This window comes from Sylvia atricapilla, chromosome 4, assembly GCF_009819655.1.
Source record: "Sylvia atricapilla isolate bSylAtr1 chromosome 4, bSylAtr1.pri, whole genome shotgun sequence".
Classification (NCBI taxonomy): domain Eukaryota; kingdom Metazoa; phylum Chordata; class Aves; order Passeriformes; family Sylviidae; genus Sylvia; species Sylvia atricapilla.
The window spans coordinates 70,882,480-70,898,036 of NC_089143.1; the positions used below are offsets into that span (position 1 = coordinate 70,882,480).

Here is a 15,557-nt window from a genome sequence, read left to right on the forward strand (position 1 = left end):
AGAATGTTAACCTCTTTGTCCAGCTCAAATTCAGTACAAGCTTTGCTATTTCCCCCAGATTATTTCTCAGAGTTCACTGGGTTTCCAGTGAATATGGTACATCAAAGAGCTTCTTCTTGCACTTAGCCCTCTATGAAGTGTTTTTGTCTTTTCTCGTAAGGGTAATTTTCCCAGAAACAGATAAATAATGGATATAGGGGGGGACAAGTCACTAAAATCTATCCTAATCAGCTGGGGAAAAAAAAAAAAAAATCTGTTGTGTATCTTCTTCTATACTTAGAGGATTTCAAGCATAATTACTTAAGGTAAATTTCTGGGTAAATGTTATTTTGCCTGTTACTGTCCAAATCTGGCCATAGCAGTGGCAATCCAGCATTCCTTGGGCTACTCGTGGAGGCCAGGTGCCCTCCCATTCAAGGTGTTTGAGAACTCGAGGTGGTACATTGAGCCCGGGGATTTTCAACGCACACGACGTGCGCGTTCTGGTCAGACTCCTAATGATATTTCTCATTCTGCCTTGGCAAGGGTTTTCAGCGCTGCAGGAGGAAGTGTACAGCTCGAGGCACAAGCAAGAACAGCAGAGGATATCTAAGGACGGCGAGCCAACCGAGCACCCCCCTCTGGTCTCCGAGGAAGATGTGTCTGTCAGTTATTCCCCGTTCCAGGACAGTACTCCCAGGAGCGAGGCAGAAGTGTCCATGGCTGAGCTTCTGAGGCAAGCACACAAGGAACAAGTAGAAGCTGAATTCTCAGGGAAACCTCAAGACGTGCCAGGGAAACCATCTGTTTCGCAACAGGAATATTTGTAAGTGCCAAAAGACCAGGATGAAGCCATAGGGAACAGGCTCTCTTTTCTCGGTGTAGTAAGGGGGTTTCACAGTTGCCTTTGAAACTTACAAACATATTAGAATTTTCCTCCAGTTGTGGTTTTCACTTTTTAATCCACGTGTGGGAAACCTTAAGGCTGAGGAGAGAAAGTCAGTTTGTCACTGTGAACACAAAGCAATAACTGTGTCTAGCACGTATGAAAGAAAAGAGGGTCAATAGAGAAGTAGAGGGGGGTTTATGCATATTTTTCATGTTTTGGAAGACAAGTGATGGCATCTTAATGAAAGAAATCCTAAAGGACCCTTTCTTCAGATTCAGGATGGCTTTTTCAATGGAGGCAATTTTTTTTTTCAATTTAATCATTATTTACAAAACTCATAACTACCTCTTAAGAACTGGGCTTTTAAAAAAATGCATTTCAGATGGCCAAAACAGACACAGGGTTTTACAGAGGCAACACAGAAGAAATAACACATGATAGAATACACATTTAGAAGACCTGTGCTGCAAAAACTTAAATTCTGAGGTGGGGCTGTCAGTGGGATTGGTGTCATTTGAAAAGGAATTTGAAAAAGACCATGTTTATTTCTCCACAGCTTCCCTGATTATGTGCCCATGCTGAGACCTCTCTGCAGGGTAGAGTCAGGTATTCATAAGCCAGCAAAATATCAAGAATCCCTATCCAAAGAAGTGATTTACCTGGAGGTGATTAGCTTTGATGTGGAGGTGCAGCTCCCAGTAGTCAAAGCGCAGCTGAGTCCAGCAAATGGACTTTGGGGCATTCTTTTGTTCAGGATATGCCGGGAGAGAGTGTGGGAGACAGAAAAGATCATCTAGGAAAGCTTCTGTTCCAGTGTTAGGCACAAATGCCAGTGCTCCCTAAGGATTTACATCAGGAAACGAACGTCTTTGAGGAACAGAGAATACTTGTGAGACAATAGTGCCAACACTACATGAGAGTAATGATGACAGGGGAATGTCACTACACTGAAGGTCGAATTTGAACTAGGTGGAAAACCAGGCTAGATTCAAATAGCTTGTAAGGAATATGCTCCGAGAGGAATGATCCTAGAATATTGAATGTACCGTGCTTGATGCAGATTTATTTCCTTTATACATGTGTTACATAGTAACATATATAATAGTAGGTTTAACAAACTTAGGGCACTGATTAATCATAGCAGGTTTCAACCATGAAAATACAATTACAAAAACCTGAACCTCTACTAAATTTCTATTTGCTGAAGCTCCAGAATTCTGCATGGAAGTTGGTTTTATCACTTTGTAACTGCACAGCTTGTGCTCAGTGTTGTAGGTGCCTCACACCCTTCTATGGTGATCCAGGCTCTCCCACTAGAAAAATAAATGGTAATATGTGAGGGCACAAGTGACAGCAAAGCTCTCTGAAATACTTTACAAATACCTTACAAATACTTTACAAATGCTCTCTGAAAAACTTCACAAGTTTTGCACGGAGGGGTTGGATACCCATTTGGAGATTTGCTCAGGAAGATGGGTGGGATTCCCAGCCAGAACACTCTGTAGTTCCTGTCAAAGAGTATCAGTTATTTCTAAACTTTGCTGGACAACAGACAACATAATAATGTGAACTCAGTGCCTAATGTTCCATTGCTGGAAATCAGGAAGCACTGCGTGGTGGTAACTCGCTTGGACCTGCAATTCACAGTGTCACGACTCCAGGGACGGAGCAGTCCGTGGGAGCTGGAAAAGCAGCGAGCGGAACATCCAGCACGGCAAAGGGAGAGCTGCAGGGAGTGCCCCCACAGCCCCCGTCCTCGGCACAGAGAGGGGACTCCCCCATTGTCCAGGAGCCTGAGGAGCCCCAGCTCCACCGGGAAAGCCTCTCTCCACGGAGATCCAGTCTCGTCATAGTGGAGTCCACTGAGGAACAGACGCAGAACTCTGGAAGGGGCTACGAAGAGGAATCTTTAGAAAAGGTAAATGAACAACTTTTCCTCAATGCAACTGACACAATAAACCAATTTTTATGTCTTGTTCATTTCTTAAAAGAAGAATATTTGTAATGAATTTGCATTTGGCACTGAGTTTTTTCTCCTTCCCTCTGTGGTGAAAAGGGTCAGGTAAAGACTTTTCTCCTGAGGTTTTCAAAGTTGAAGCAAACCCAAAGTCTAGACTGGTAATTCTGGTTCTGCTCTAACCTTCTTTGTCCTTCGGCATGTGACAGTTCCATCTGTGCCTGAGAGAGAGAGAGTGTCAGTAACAGAGGCAGAAAGAGATGTAATGCTGACCAATAATAAAAGTAAAGCTCATGAAGAAAGGCAAGGCTAGCCCAGAGCAGCAGGAGAAATGGTGGGAAAGGTCTGTAAAGTCAATGAGATGGAAAAGAGACAGCAGCTGTGCATTGGGGAGTACTAAGGATGTACTGGATGAACGATGTTTATGTAGGAGGCAGTAAAGAGATACAGAGATGGGAGAGTGAAGAGGATATCAAAACTCTACAAGGTGGGTCTTGGGTTGTGTGAAGTGATGGGACTTCATTGCAGCATTCAGAGAGGGGAAGACATCCACCAGTAAGCAAAGAGGGCAACCACATGGCTTTTAGTGGAGAATTCAAGTTTCCTGGCAGATGAAGATTTAAGAATAAACAGCTTGCTTTGCCTCTTCTAAGCGGAAGAAAAGGAGAAGGCATCCTTGGGCAGGAAATTAGCTTTATAAGTCATGTTAGAGCACAGAAGGCGGAACTGTACTGAGGAAGAAATTGTTTCACCTTTGTGTTCATTACAAACATTCTCTTTTTGCTACTATGTGGCCAGAGGTTATCACCTCTAGAACAAAGGGTTTCAAAACTTTGCCTCTGGGATCTCAGGCAAAGGTGGAATTTAAAGTGTCTCAGATGACTGAAGGAATATCTACAGCAGGGCTCAGGACAAGGGCTGCTGGAGGACGGGCTGCCCTTGAAATAACGCGCTGCTTTCCCCCTCCACTTCTTTCACAGAAGTGAAACAGCAACAGCAGCTGGTACCACCAAAAATACCCCCCACCCCCCGATTTGTTTTCCCCTTTATGTTTTTATATTAGAGCTGTTTCCCAATTGCCTCTCTTTGCCTTCTGACGTGTTTGTTTAATTTTTTCTGTTTTAAATTCTTCCTTAGGCAGGATAGACAAGTTCAGCACTTGTTTCTAATTTTTCCAGATCTTTTTGAGGCCACTGCTCCACTGCCCTCTAGTTAAAACTGTTCAGTCCTACTGTCTGTACCCTGCGCTCTGTACTTTCCCCTGTGGAGGATTAAAAGGGTTTTGTATATTTTTTCTGTGTAATTAACCCAGAAAGCATATGCAAAATGTAGGAATTGCAGAGCTGGTGTAGGAAGACAGAAGCTGTAGCTACTGCTAGTACCACATACAGAGTCCTGCTTCCACGCTTCCCCTAGGAGTTAGCAGAGGAGTTAGGTGGGCTGGAGCTCAGCTCGGACGAGGACGAGATGGTCACTACCAGGGTCATTCGGCGCCGGGTGATCATTCAGGTACTGAGTGTTGAGTGACTGCACGAGCCTGTGCTGCCGTAGGCCCTGAGTTTGTGCTGCTCCTCAAGCTGGCATGCTCCCAAAGAATGCATCTCCATTGGATAAGCCATTCCAATCCTTCAGATTACAGTAACACTGCTAACCCCACTCTAAATTCTGTAGATGACTCGGTAGGAGGAAGATGGTCAACTGATGTATCTTTGCCTGTGTGCTGTGGCATCACTTTTCTTTGCATGCCTTTCTAAGGATTTATTTGCAGAACAGGTTTTTTTCCTAACATTGCTGATTTTTTCCCATTCTGTAACCAATTAACTGATTTTAAAATGGCTTATTCCAAGACCCACGTGAAGGCCTCACTTCACACAGCTTTGTTCTTTGTTGTACAGGCTGATAGTATGCCTGAAATGCCACCAGAAACAGTCACAGAAGAGCAGTACACAGATGAACATGGCCACACAGTGGTAAAGAAGGTATTGTCAGTTCTGCCCCTTGCTGCCTTCCTCTTCTCCCATAAAAAGGAAGGAAAAATCATCCACAGAAATGCCAGACTTCCTGCTATGAAGGAGCATGATTTGAAGAGTAGACAGTGGAAGAAATGAGAATTTCAGCTCATGAGAGATACCAAAGTTTGAACAATAATTTCGATTCTCAAAATCATTCTGTGTTACAGCGTATAACCTAACAGAACGTAGTTTGTTAACTTTCATTTAAAGCCAAGGAAAATTCTGCATAGATCCACACGTTTTAGAAGAAAGTTGCGTATTTCTTTTTTAAAAGCCCCACCAAAAACCCACTCCAGCACAATCTTATCTGAGATGCTTGTTTGTTTGCTTGTCCTAATGAAAGCAATTGAAGGCTGGGTCTGTAAGAATCAGATAAGCCCAGAGTCTAGCTCTTCAAAATCAAATCATGCTTAGAAAAAGGCAATTCTGCACGGCATTTAAGTGAAAGGGGAACTTCTGTGTTCCTTTCTTTATCTGACCACTTTGTGCTCAGCGATTTGGCTTAGGACTTGGGTGAGCTGGGCTGGTGGCAAAGCCCATGTTCTGTCTTCAGAGAAGACATCACACCCCTTCAGCTGGATAGGGTGGCTCTGGAACCTGTTTGAATTCCTGGTAGACTAAACCACCCAGCCAAAGATTCCTTAGTTATGTTGCACAGGGGTGAGCGTGACAGTTCTTACTGATAGGTCTGTGCCTCGAACCACGCCACAAAAAGGTTTGGGTCATCCACAGAAGGATGCACAACCATCCTTCTGAGCAATTTCACTTCTTGAACCCTGTAATTCTCTTCCTGCTTTGGCCAGCCAGTGCCTCGGGGGCTTTAGCACCAGCTGAGCCTCTTGAGTAGGTGCTGAGAAATGGAACAAGGAACCATCTATGCAGGTTCTTCCACATAGGACAAAATGCCCTTTGAGTAGCAAACACTAGACAGAGAACAAGGAGGGATATTTTACTGCTGCTTCTTTGGGGACTAAACTCCATTCCTTCAGGTGACTCGGAAGATCATCCGGCGATACGTTGCTCCAGATGGTGCGGAAAAAGAGGAAGTGCTAATGCAGGGAGCACCGCAAGCCCCCGTCACTGTGGAGGAGGGAGATGGTTATTCCAAAGTGGTGAAGCGGGTTGTGCTGAAGAGTGACAGTGAGCACTCAGAGGTAGGCTGTGCTTTGCCTGCCGTGGCACAGAGCAGCAGCACCCCAGCAGGGCTCTTAGTCACTGCAGCTTAGCGTGCTCCTTCTGCCACTCAGTCCTAGAACACTACGGCTACAGTAAATTTACCCTGCTGGTCTGTTCTTACCGTGAAGAGGCTAAAAACATCTATGACTTAAACAAAAACTGTTTCAGAGCCAGGTGATTAAAAATAAATACAACCTGAAAAGGTAAATGCCTTCCTGCCACACTGCACTGTCTGGCCCTACAGGCAACTTGGATCAGCACAACTGAGTTGTGATGGAGGGCCAGAATCTGGCAATCGGGGTGTGTTTCAGCAGTGCTGGGCCAAAACCAAGGTGTAGCAAGGAGTCATTGGAATTGTGAAAAACATCACTGATACTTTTGCTTGCCAGAATTACTCATCAAAATTACTTCTTTAGGAGCAAAGAAGTAAAAAAAAAAAAAAAAAAAAAAAAAAAAAAAAAGTCTTAATTTTTTCTTTTTTCCCCTTTTTTTCTAGTTCCCTTTTCCCCATTTTTTTAGCTTTTTCTTTTTTCTGTTTTCCTTTTTTCATTTTTTTCCTTTTTTCCTTTTCCCCCTTTTTCCTTTTTTCTATTTTTCTTTTTTCCTCTTTTCTTCTTTTTCCCCTTTTTTATCCCCATTTTTTTCTTCGCTCCCTTTTCCTTCTTTTTTCCCTTTTACTTCTTCCCCCCCCATTTTTTCTTCCCCCCTCCCCCCTTCCCCTGCCTCCCCTTTTTCTTTCCAGTGAGGTGACCCTAACAGATCTACACTTTACCCTGTGGAGCCCATGGATACAGAAGTTAATTTGGCCAGTGCACATCCTGAAGCGTGGAATTCATCTCCAGCTTACTTGTGCTTTCTAACCTTGCAGGTGACCCTGTCCGAACCAGCTGTTCTCTCCAGTGCCTCCAAATTCCAGTCTGAACCAGTGGAGGGCAGGAAAGTCAGCAAGGTCATAAAGACCACGGTCGTGCATGGCGAGAGGACAGAGAAACACCTAGGGGATGCCAGCCTGGCTTCTGATCTTCCGTCAGCCAAAGAGGACTTTGAAGAGGTAAAAATCACTTCTACTGTCACATTTACAGCATTGCAGCAAGTGTTGCTACAAGCCCAGGGACAAAGTCTGCCCTCCTGAAAGGTTTTGCTGGTGGCCCAGCAGACTCAGCTGGCGAGTCCTAAGCTGAGTGTAACTCTGTTCTTATACCCAGCCACGTTACAAAAAGATCATATATAAAGGATGCGTAGTGAAATCTGACATTGCAGAATTAGGTAAGACACTTGCTAAGACCAAAGAAAAACAGCATAGAGGCTTTGTGTGAAGTTCGTAGAAGTCTTGGTTGTGAGTGCAGTTAAAATTCCTTCATGTGTTGCCACTCGTGGAGGTAATTGTAGAAGTGGTTACAGTAAAGCCCCACCCTGGGTAAATGGATGTGTGCCTTCCCTGAATCCAGTCTCTTCGCCCCTTGATTAGCATGTCTTAGAGGTTGAAAAAAAGCCCCAGAAATAGATCAATAAATACAAGCTGTGCAGGAGTAGGTGACATGGGTATACGGTTTGGGTTTTGTGACCAGGAATCCAGAGCAGCAGCCTCGTTCCCCTTTTCTTACAGAGGCCAGAACTGTCTGGTAATGGGTCAAAGAGATGGCTTGGGAAGGAACACTTAGCTCCTAGCTACCACCTCAATAAATCCAGAAGTCTGGAGCCACTACTGCGACAGGCTTTTTGGTACAAGCATGACTGAAATCAAACTGCCCCATAGGAGAAACCGTATGTGATGTGGCTGCAGGAGGGAGGGGTGCTTTAAGGGGTGCAGTTGCTTCTTTCAGGTGCCTGGTCAGCATTTTCTCAGCATTGGCCTGCATGAATATGAAGGACAAAGGTAGGAAGAGCTCCAGGTGTTTGGGTTGTGTTTTAATTTGAAGTTTATGTTTTCATTGGAGGCTTTGAGCTACACAGGTCACCACATGACAGTGCAAGTCCCTGCTCTGGTAGAGAAAGAAATCAAGAAAGAGGATGGATCAGTAATTAAAAGGTTTGGCTTGGCAAGTTGATGAAGTGTTGCTGCAAACAAATTAACAGTGTCACAGGAGTGGATTGCAGTGAGTGCCTGCAGTGGAACTAAAGCAGTGACTAACCCGGTGGTGGTGACAGCATAAAGAACACTGAAATAAAACACTCACACACCATTGGCACAGGAGTTAATACAAAGGCTGGTCTTTATTGCAAGCCTCTGGGGGCAGAGTTGGGGAAATGCCCATCTGCATATGGGTGAATGGAGTTCTTAAGTTTAACAAAGTAGCAGAATTCTAATGGAAGGGAAAATGAGTGGATGGATGGAGAATGAATGAGGGGGAATGAAGGGATGATGAATGGATGGATAAATAGATTATGGATGGAGAATGGATGATGGAGAATGAAGGAATGATGGATGAATGAACAGATGGATGAGGAACAGATGAGAACAGATGACTGGGTGATGGAGAATGAATGAAGGGCTAGATGAATGAATGGGATGAATGATGGAAAATGAATGTGCAGATGGAATGACTCTATGGCTGAAGGCATAAAAGAATGAATGGCAGGATGATGGAGAGTGGATGATGGAGAATGAGAGAAGAGATGGAACAGGAATGGCTGGATGAATGATGGAGAATGAAGGAAGAGCTAGATGAATGGACAATGAATGAGACTGGGTGACTGAGAGAATGGATGAATCACTGGATGATGGAGAATGAATCGGGTGAACAATAGAGAGAGCATGAGAGCAGAGACGACCTCTCCTCCTCTGGCAGAGAAGGCTGTCTCACTGAGGTCTTTCTCCTTCAGAGGGCTGCAAGGGAGAGGAGTTAATTTAGCAAGTCCTTGCCATGACTACCTCAGCTTACTCAGTCCCTCTGCAGGTCCAAGCCCTGGTGGGCCTCCTCCTCCAGACATGGTCACTCTCAATGCACCCACCACCCATTCATTCTCAGCCAGGCTCCAATCACCATTCTCCGTCCATGTTCCAATTATCCTGCAATATTCATTCTCAATCCACTTGGCAACATGCGCCCATCTTTCAGTCTCCGTTCATCCTCCAGTCTCTACACATTCATCCTTCACTCCCCCTCCGCTTTCATGCCTTTCTATGTGGTTCTAGAAAGAAGAGGCAGACATGGGGTGGTAACCACAGTTACCTTTATAATAAGAATCCTCAGGTGGAAAACGCTGTGGAAGCACACGCTGCATGATGCATGTCAAATTATTTATTGATTTTGCAAGTTAGCATATCTAACCAGAGGCCTCAGGTAAAAGCACACCCAGTGAAGTAATGTCGCCAGTCTTTAGTACCTTCTAAATCCACCCCGCCTTGGATGAGGACTCAGCCATATTGATAAAAATATGTCTAAAAAGAACTGATATCAACCTGGGCTTCTAAGGAATAGCATAGGGGTCCTGGAATTTGTTTTGTCTCTCTTCTGAGGAAAATACTGAAGCTCAGTTACAGATAATAGGCTACAAATATATGTGTAAAGAATACAGAGACTATATAAAAGAGAAGGGTTAAAAATCCATAGGAGTTGACTATTTCATAATAGTTACACATTGCTGTGCCTTCTCTCCAGCATGTATAACTCTGCCTTGGAAAAGGCTGAAAACCACAATTCTCTGAGACCTCCAGAACTGTGGCCTTTCTTAGTCAGGTCTCTCCTTTTTTTGGTTCCAGGACAATACTAAGTAAAGCCAGCACACAGAAGAGGACTGTGATGAAGGACCGCTATGGAAAACACGTTCACATAGAAGAGCTGGAAGACACCCCAGAAGCGCTGCCCAGGGATGACCTCCAGCATGACCTCCAGCAGCTTCTTAGGCGCTTCTGCCAAGAGGACTGGACACAGGAGGCCAAGTGAGAAGCTGCTGCCCCTACACAGCGCCACGCGACCCCTCTCGTACGCAGCCGTCACCGGGTAGCAGAGTCCTCACTGCCGCTCCTACCTGTGCAGCTGCAGCGAATTCATTTCTCCCCCTCCCAAGTTTCATTTTGTGCTGTTAGGATTTTTCACCCTGTAAGCTAATTTGTGACCAAAGATAGCATCCTTCAGGCAGGATGGTTTATCCGCCGCGCTGGCACGCAGTCAGCGTCGCCGCTTGTCCCTTCGCTCTGGCGCTCGCTTACTGACACGGCCCTTGCCAAGCAGACTTCATCGACAGGCCTCTTCCACTGACTGTGTACATGCACCGTACAAAGGAGCTGACGTGTAAACTGTAAATAGCAGAGTATTTGAACTCACGGGACCGCAGAACACTCCCTGCCCGTCATGGGTTACGAGGTGGTGACCCTGCGGAACGGTGACCAGTCACAGGAGGGCACCGCCCGGACCGCGAACGCTGACTGACCCAGGAGGAAGCGCTGCGGAGCTACTGCGTACTAAGGCTTATGTTTAGACATCTGGTCTAGGCAAAGGCTGCGAGAGTCAGGCAAAAGGCAGCTGTTCACATGAATCACAGCTGACTGCGGCCATTAATAGTGCAGACACCTTCAGAGAGCCACTGAAACATTTCCAAAAGAAAAAGAAAGAAAAACTTCCCTCTAGGTAACAGAGTTGCTAGCAGCTCTACCTGCGGCACGTTTGCATATGGTATTAAAGCCTATAGATCTGGACCCGTGGCACGGTGTGTTAAACAATCCTAACTCCGGTAGTTCCCCGTTTCCACCACTGCTTAGCCGACCTCACTGACCAACTGGGGGTGCTTCCTGCTGGCCACTGCACTGTAGATACCTACGGGACAAAGACTTACCCACTATACAAGGAGAATAATTAATTCACCGTGTTTTATCGAGATTGCCTCTTAGCCGATACACGCATGCGGCATTTGAAGGTCAAAACCAAACCCTCCTAGAACCATGTCAGCTTCTTGGCCCTCTTAGCACTGAGCGAGCAGTTTTTATCTTCTGATCAAGTGTTTTTTAAAGAACAAGTGCTCACAATCCTCAGCAGACAGTTTCTGTTCATATTTTGTTATGTAACTATATATTATATATATATATTTCTAAACCAACCCTCTGAAAACCACATTAGCATGTCTGCACTTTTATTTTCCAAAAGGGGAAATGTAGGGATCTGATGTTTTTGGGTGTTCTATACCTTAATATTTAATGGAGGGAGCTCTGTAGGGTTTTAGCATAACACACATACACACCAACTTAATGCTTTTAAACAGCTACTTCATTTTTTTAATAGTAGACTCAACAGCAGAGTAAAACCAACCCTCTCCTCTAGGAGCAATCCTTTGTCCAAGCTTATCGGCCTTCTACAATTATAGAGTTCTTTGGTTGTTTTTTTGTTTTTTTTTTTTAACAACTCACTCAGTGCTCAGAACAAGGGCACTTCCTCATTAAGGTAATGATGCCAAAAGCATGGAAACATCTCTAGAGTTCTGGCTTCCCGTGGGCAGAACCACCTGAGGTGCCATGCTGACACTTTTTGGGCAGGTGAGAAAGGAAACTAAAAAGAAAAAAGTGTTTTGGCAGCCAAACCGAATGAGACCCGTGATGAAACATCTCACAGCACATCATGGCTTCCTGACTGTCCGAGACAGCACGGTAGGGTCTTCAAGGATGGGGCTCTCAAGAAATGCATTTCTGTTGTGTTATTTGCGGTGCAGATGATGTTCTGTGTAACAGCATAATGGTTATTCACCTCTTATTTTGATTTTTTGCTGTGTTATCAGAGAACTTGAATACTGTGAGAAGAAGTGAATTTTAAGTTGACGAATCAGCATCTTGTTCCCATGGTGATAACACTAACTGAATATATCTATGAGGGCATGTATTAGTTAAAAATTAAAAAGATACAACACTAACAATACATAGCTGCAATGTGTACAATGGCTGATTTAACTAAATAAAAATGTACAAGTGTTAAATGTAGCAATGGTGGCTGGCTGGCTTTTTCTGCTGCTGTGGTGGGATGAGGGGCAGTGCCCGTGCAGGGACCTCAGCTGCACCATCAGAGTCCCAGTTCCTCTGTGCCCAGCTTGCTGGCCCATCACAGACACAGCGACGCCTTGGCAAGGGCACCACCTGAGCCTAAAGCTACTCTTCCTTCTCTCCCTCCTCCTTTTCCAAGGACAGACGACTGTGTGTAAGCAAATCCCACAATCAAACAAATCCAACTCAAACCCAGCAAGCCAACAACCTCACATCAAATGAAACCGCGCGCCCCTGAGGATAAGCAGGGACAAAGAGCCAGAGATAACCAATGGGGAATTACAGAGACACGTGTGCCCCATGGCAGTGCTGGGGAAATGGGGGACATGACAGAGGTAGGAGAGCACTGGGTTTTGTATGTTTTTAAATCCCAACCCAATCCGCTTCACCCGACAATGTCAGTACTCCCAAACAGAAGCACTGTTTTGCTGAAAGACACTGGCCATTTCTCCCTAATACCTAAAGTAAACACCTTTCTTCTAGTCTCATACGTTTTTTATATTATTTTTAACAAACAAGTCATTAAATCCAGGGACTGACTTTGTACTTGATATGCCCTCACAAGTAGCAGCAATAATTCAAGTACTACGTTACTCTTTCTTTCCACCTTGAGAAGCAAAAGGCTTTCTTTTTCTATTTCTGTCTACAAATTATATGAACTAAACCAGCTAAATTTTTTGTACTCTGAACATAACACAGCCCAACCAGGGGTTACATCCTGCCTGTCTTCCCAGCAAACCCTGGAAGGTGCCAGTGGGGCTCTGTGACCAGCAGAGAGCTGTTTACTCAATTCCACCATCCTCAGTGGACGGTGCCACCAAAGGGTGGTAGCTGTCTCTTCCACTGATAACTTTATATTTTTACTTAACATTCCATAAAATTGGACTACAAGTGGTGGAGCATCCTGTGGGCGCTTCCTAGAACACATGGATTCACGCCACAGAAGACAGTGAGCCAGAAAACACAGACAGATGGAATTCTCTGTTGACAGATCGTGCCATGGATAATCAATGGATTTTGTAGCTATAAGCCATATACTCCACACACTACAGCCTATAACTTCAGGCCTTTGATAGTGGGCAACTTCCAAATCCAGTATGCTTCCCTAAGGAAATAAACCCAAATGGCTTCACCTGCACCTTAAAACACTCACCATATCCCAGGTCTGACTCTGCGACTGCTGCAAACGCTTGGCGCAGGAAGGAGCATTTGAGAACAGCCCAAAGCTACAACAGTTGTCAGGTCTCAAAATATCCAGTAAAGAGGTCAGTGGCTGTGATTCTTGTCAGCGCAGTGACAATGCCAGAAGGAGCAGCTGTATCCTCAGCCTTGGCTGTGTTTTCCAGTCCCCTACACAGAGCTGGCTTGTCTTGCCAGGCCTAACCCTGTCCTCAGCTGTGGCAGCAGCCAGAGGCACAGTCCCAGTCTGCTTCCCCTGCCAGCCCTGGTTCCCACCTCTGCCATCAGGAAACGATTACACATCTAGGAAACTATGGGGGAGCATGGGGGGAGTTGCTTGGGTCTCTGCAGGTCAAGGGAGTAAGATGAGCTATGAGAAAATATATTTCTGATGTGTGGGAAGGTTGTGAGGAGTAACCCTCATTCTACTGCACACTGCAGGGCACACAACACCGAGTCCACAGCTCATTCCTTCAGCTGTGACAATAACAGCCCAAAGAACGACCTGCAGCCACACAACCACTCCCCGACAGGAAACCTGCTCACAGCCCACCATAGACCTGAACCCATCTATCCCACTGAGCCAACAGGACATTTCTAGAGCACTGAATGTCTAGTGAGGGCACCCATTTACTTCCCAAACCAACTGACTCTTTTCTCTCCTGCTTTCTGGGTCTACTCCAGCAAATCAACCTCCTTTTTGGTCAAATTAAGTTGTGGGTTGGTTTTTTTTTTTTTAATAAATCCAACACCTCCTTTATCTACTGACTAAATTGATACTGAGTGATCATCACATGAGGCCCAATACGGCTGTTGCTGAGCTTAAGGCTAAAGCTGAGCTCACCTGCCACCTTGCATCCCTTTAATTAAATTAAAAATAAATTTAAAAGAACAAATAAACACAAAGAAATATCTCAACCAAATTAATTAACTGTGGTTTCCTCTGCTTCTATTGTTCCAGTAGCTGGCTGACAGTGAGGATTATCTTTTCTCCTTTGTCCTATCATTTCAGATCTGTGTTATTATGTCCACAGGACTCCACAGGAGCTATCAGAATAATGGGATTAAAGTAAAAAAAAAAATTAAACGTGCATGTGAAAACCTACAGAAGTGCTACAAATGCCACACTGCCCACAACACCCTCTCGCTTCTTGAACCCCGGAAGGAAATATCAGAATTACATCTGATAAAATGGTGGCGTCTCCTAACACACCCCTTCCCAGAGCGTGTGAAGATGCCTCCCCTCGAGTGGGATCTCCCATCAAGGTTATTCCTCAAGGCTGAGAAATAAGATAGGCCCACAGCTGTTGGAATGGATGAGCAATACCCATCTCTCCTTACTAATTGGTTATACTAGCTTTAAATCATCCCTTCAGAAGCAGTGCACTATACTAGCAGTTCTAGCTGCCCTCACTGTGTACTAAATAATTTTCATTAAGGTCTTTCAGTCTATTTATTATCATAAAAAATCATTTCATGTTTTAGATGTATAGATGTGGCTCACCATCCTTAATCCTGCAGGGTGAAGCTTCAATTACACCTGCATACAAATTACACCTGTCCTTGGGCACGAACCATGGACAAAGCTGCGTGTGTCTGCACCCAAACCCTTCTCTGAGGAGAGGTTTAGAAAGCCTGGGGACCCTCCTCCACTCACCTCAGCCTGCAGCTCCCACTCTGCCCGGGACAGCCTCCCACTCCAGCAACTGCAGAAGAAGATTTGAATTACAACATTTGCTCCAACACTAACCTAAGTTCTGGAGAGGACGTGGGGAAAGCTGCCTTGGAGACAGCCTGTTCTTTTCCGAGGTACACAGAACCAACTGCTGTATCTGCAGAACCCCTGTGACTTCAGCTGGTGAGTTGCTGGTAAGACAGGAGGATCTTTCCAGCCGTTCATCCCAGGTAAGGACACAGGCTGCGCCCAGCCCTCTCTCCTCCCTGCCATGCTGCCTTAGCTCCGAGTTGCACAATATCAGGCTGAAGGGAAAGACATCTAAAGAAATATGAATTCTACACACCTAAAGGACCATTCCTTGAAACAATGCAAAGTAGTGAGTCAGTCCCAGCCTTTTCCTTGTGCATCGTCTAAGCTATACAGTGAAAAAACACTGGTACTAATCAGCAGGACTGAGCTGATAAAATTGAGTATTAATTAATTTAGTCATAACTAGCAGTAAGGACAAACCCCCCAGTCCCTTCTCATCCACTCACGCCAAACATGCAGAGAATAATACAAGGAGCATCTGAAAGTACCTATTGCTATTACTATCTCCAGTGCTAAAATAAAGCTTAAAAGAGCTGGCTGAACTTTTGTGAGTCAGTCAGAAACAACCTCCGAGATTTCGCCAAGAACAGACCAGACCTTGCCTCCTATTGAACGCCACTAGAGTGCAG

At 45.0% G+C, this 15,557-nt stretch overlaps 1 protein-coding gene across 24 annotated transcripts in view; it reads left to right on the top strand.

Annotated features, from left to right (window-relative positions):
• Window positions 1–11,921, top strand: part of ANK2 (ankyrin 2) — a 185,859-nt gene extending 173,938 nt beyond the window's left edge. For 17 of the 24 annotated variants that reach the window (XM_066318362.1, XM_066318370.1, XM_066318374.1 and 14 more), the window contains 7 exons: window positions 526–805; window positions 2,516–2,786; window positions 4,721–4,804; window positions 5,827–5,991; window positions 6,882–7,064; window positions 7,951–8,042; window positions 9,717–11,921. In XM_066318362.1, the coding sequence (XP_066174459.1) occupies window positions 526–805; window positions 2,516–2,786; window positions 4,721–4,804; window positions 5,827–5,991; window positions 6,882–7,064; window positions 7,951–8,042; window positions 9,717–9,900 (1,259 nt within the window). In that variant the 3' untranslated portion in view covers window positions 9,901–11,921. Of the gene's footprint in view, window positions 1–525; window positions 806–2,515; window positions 2,787–4,241; window positions 4,335–4,720; window positions 4,805–5,826; window positions 5,992–6,881; window positions 7,065–7,950; window positions 8,043–9,716 lie in introns of all 24 variants that reach the window. The other 7 variants (XM_066318357.1, XM_066318359.1, XM_066318380.1 and 4 more) reach the window with 1 other exon arrangement.
• The last annotated feature ends 3,636 nt before the right edge of the window (window positions 11,922–15,557 follow it).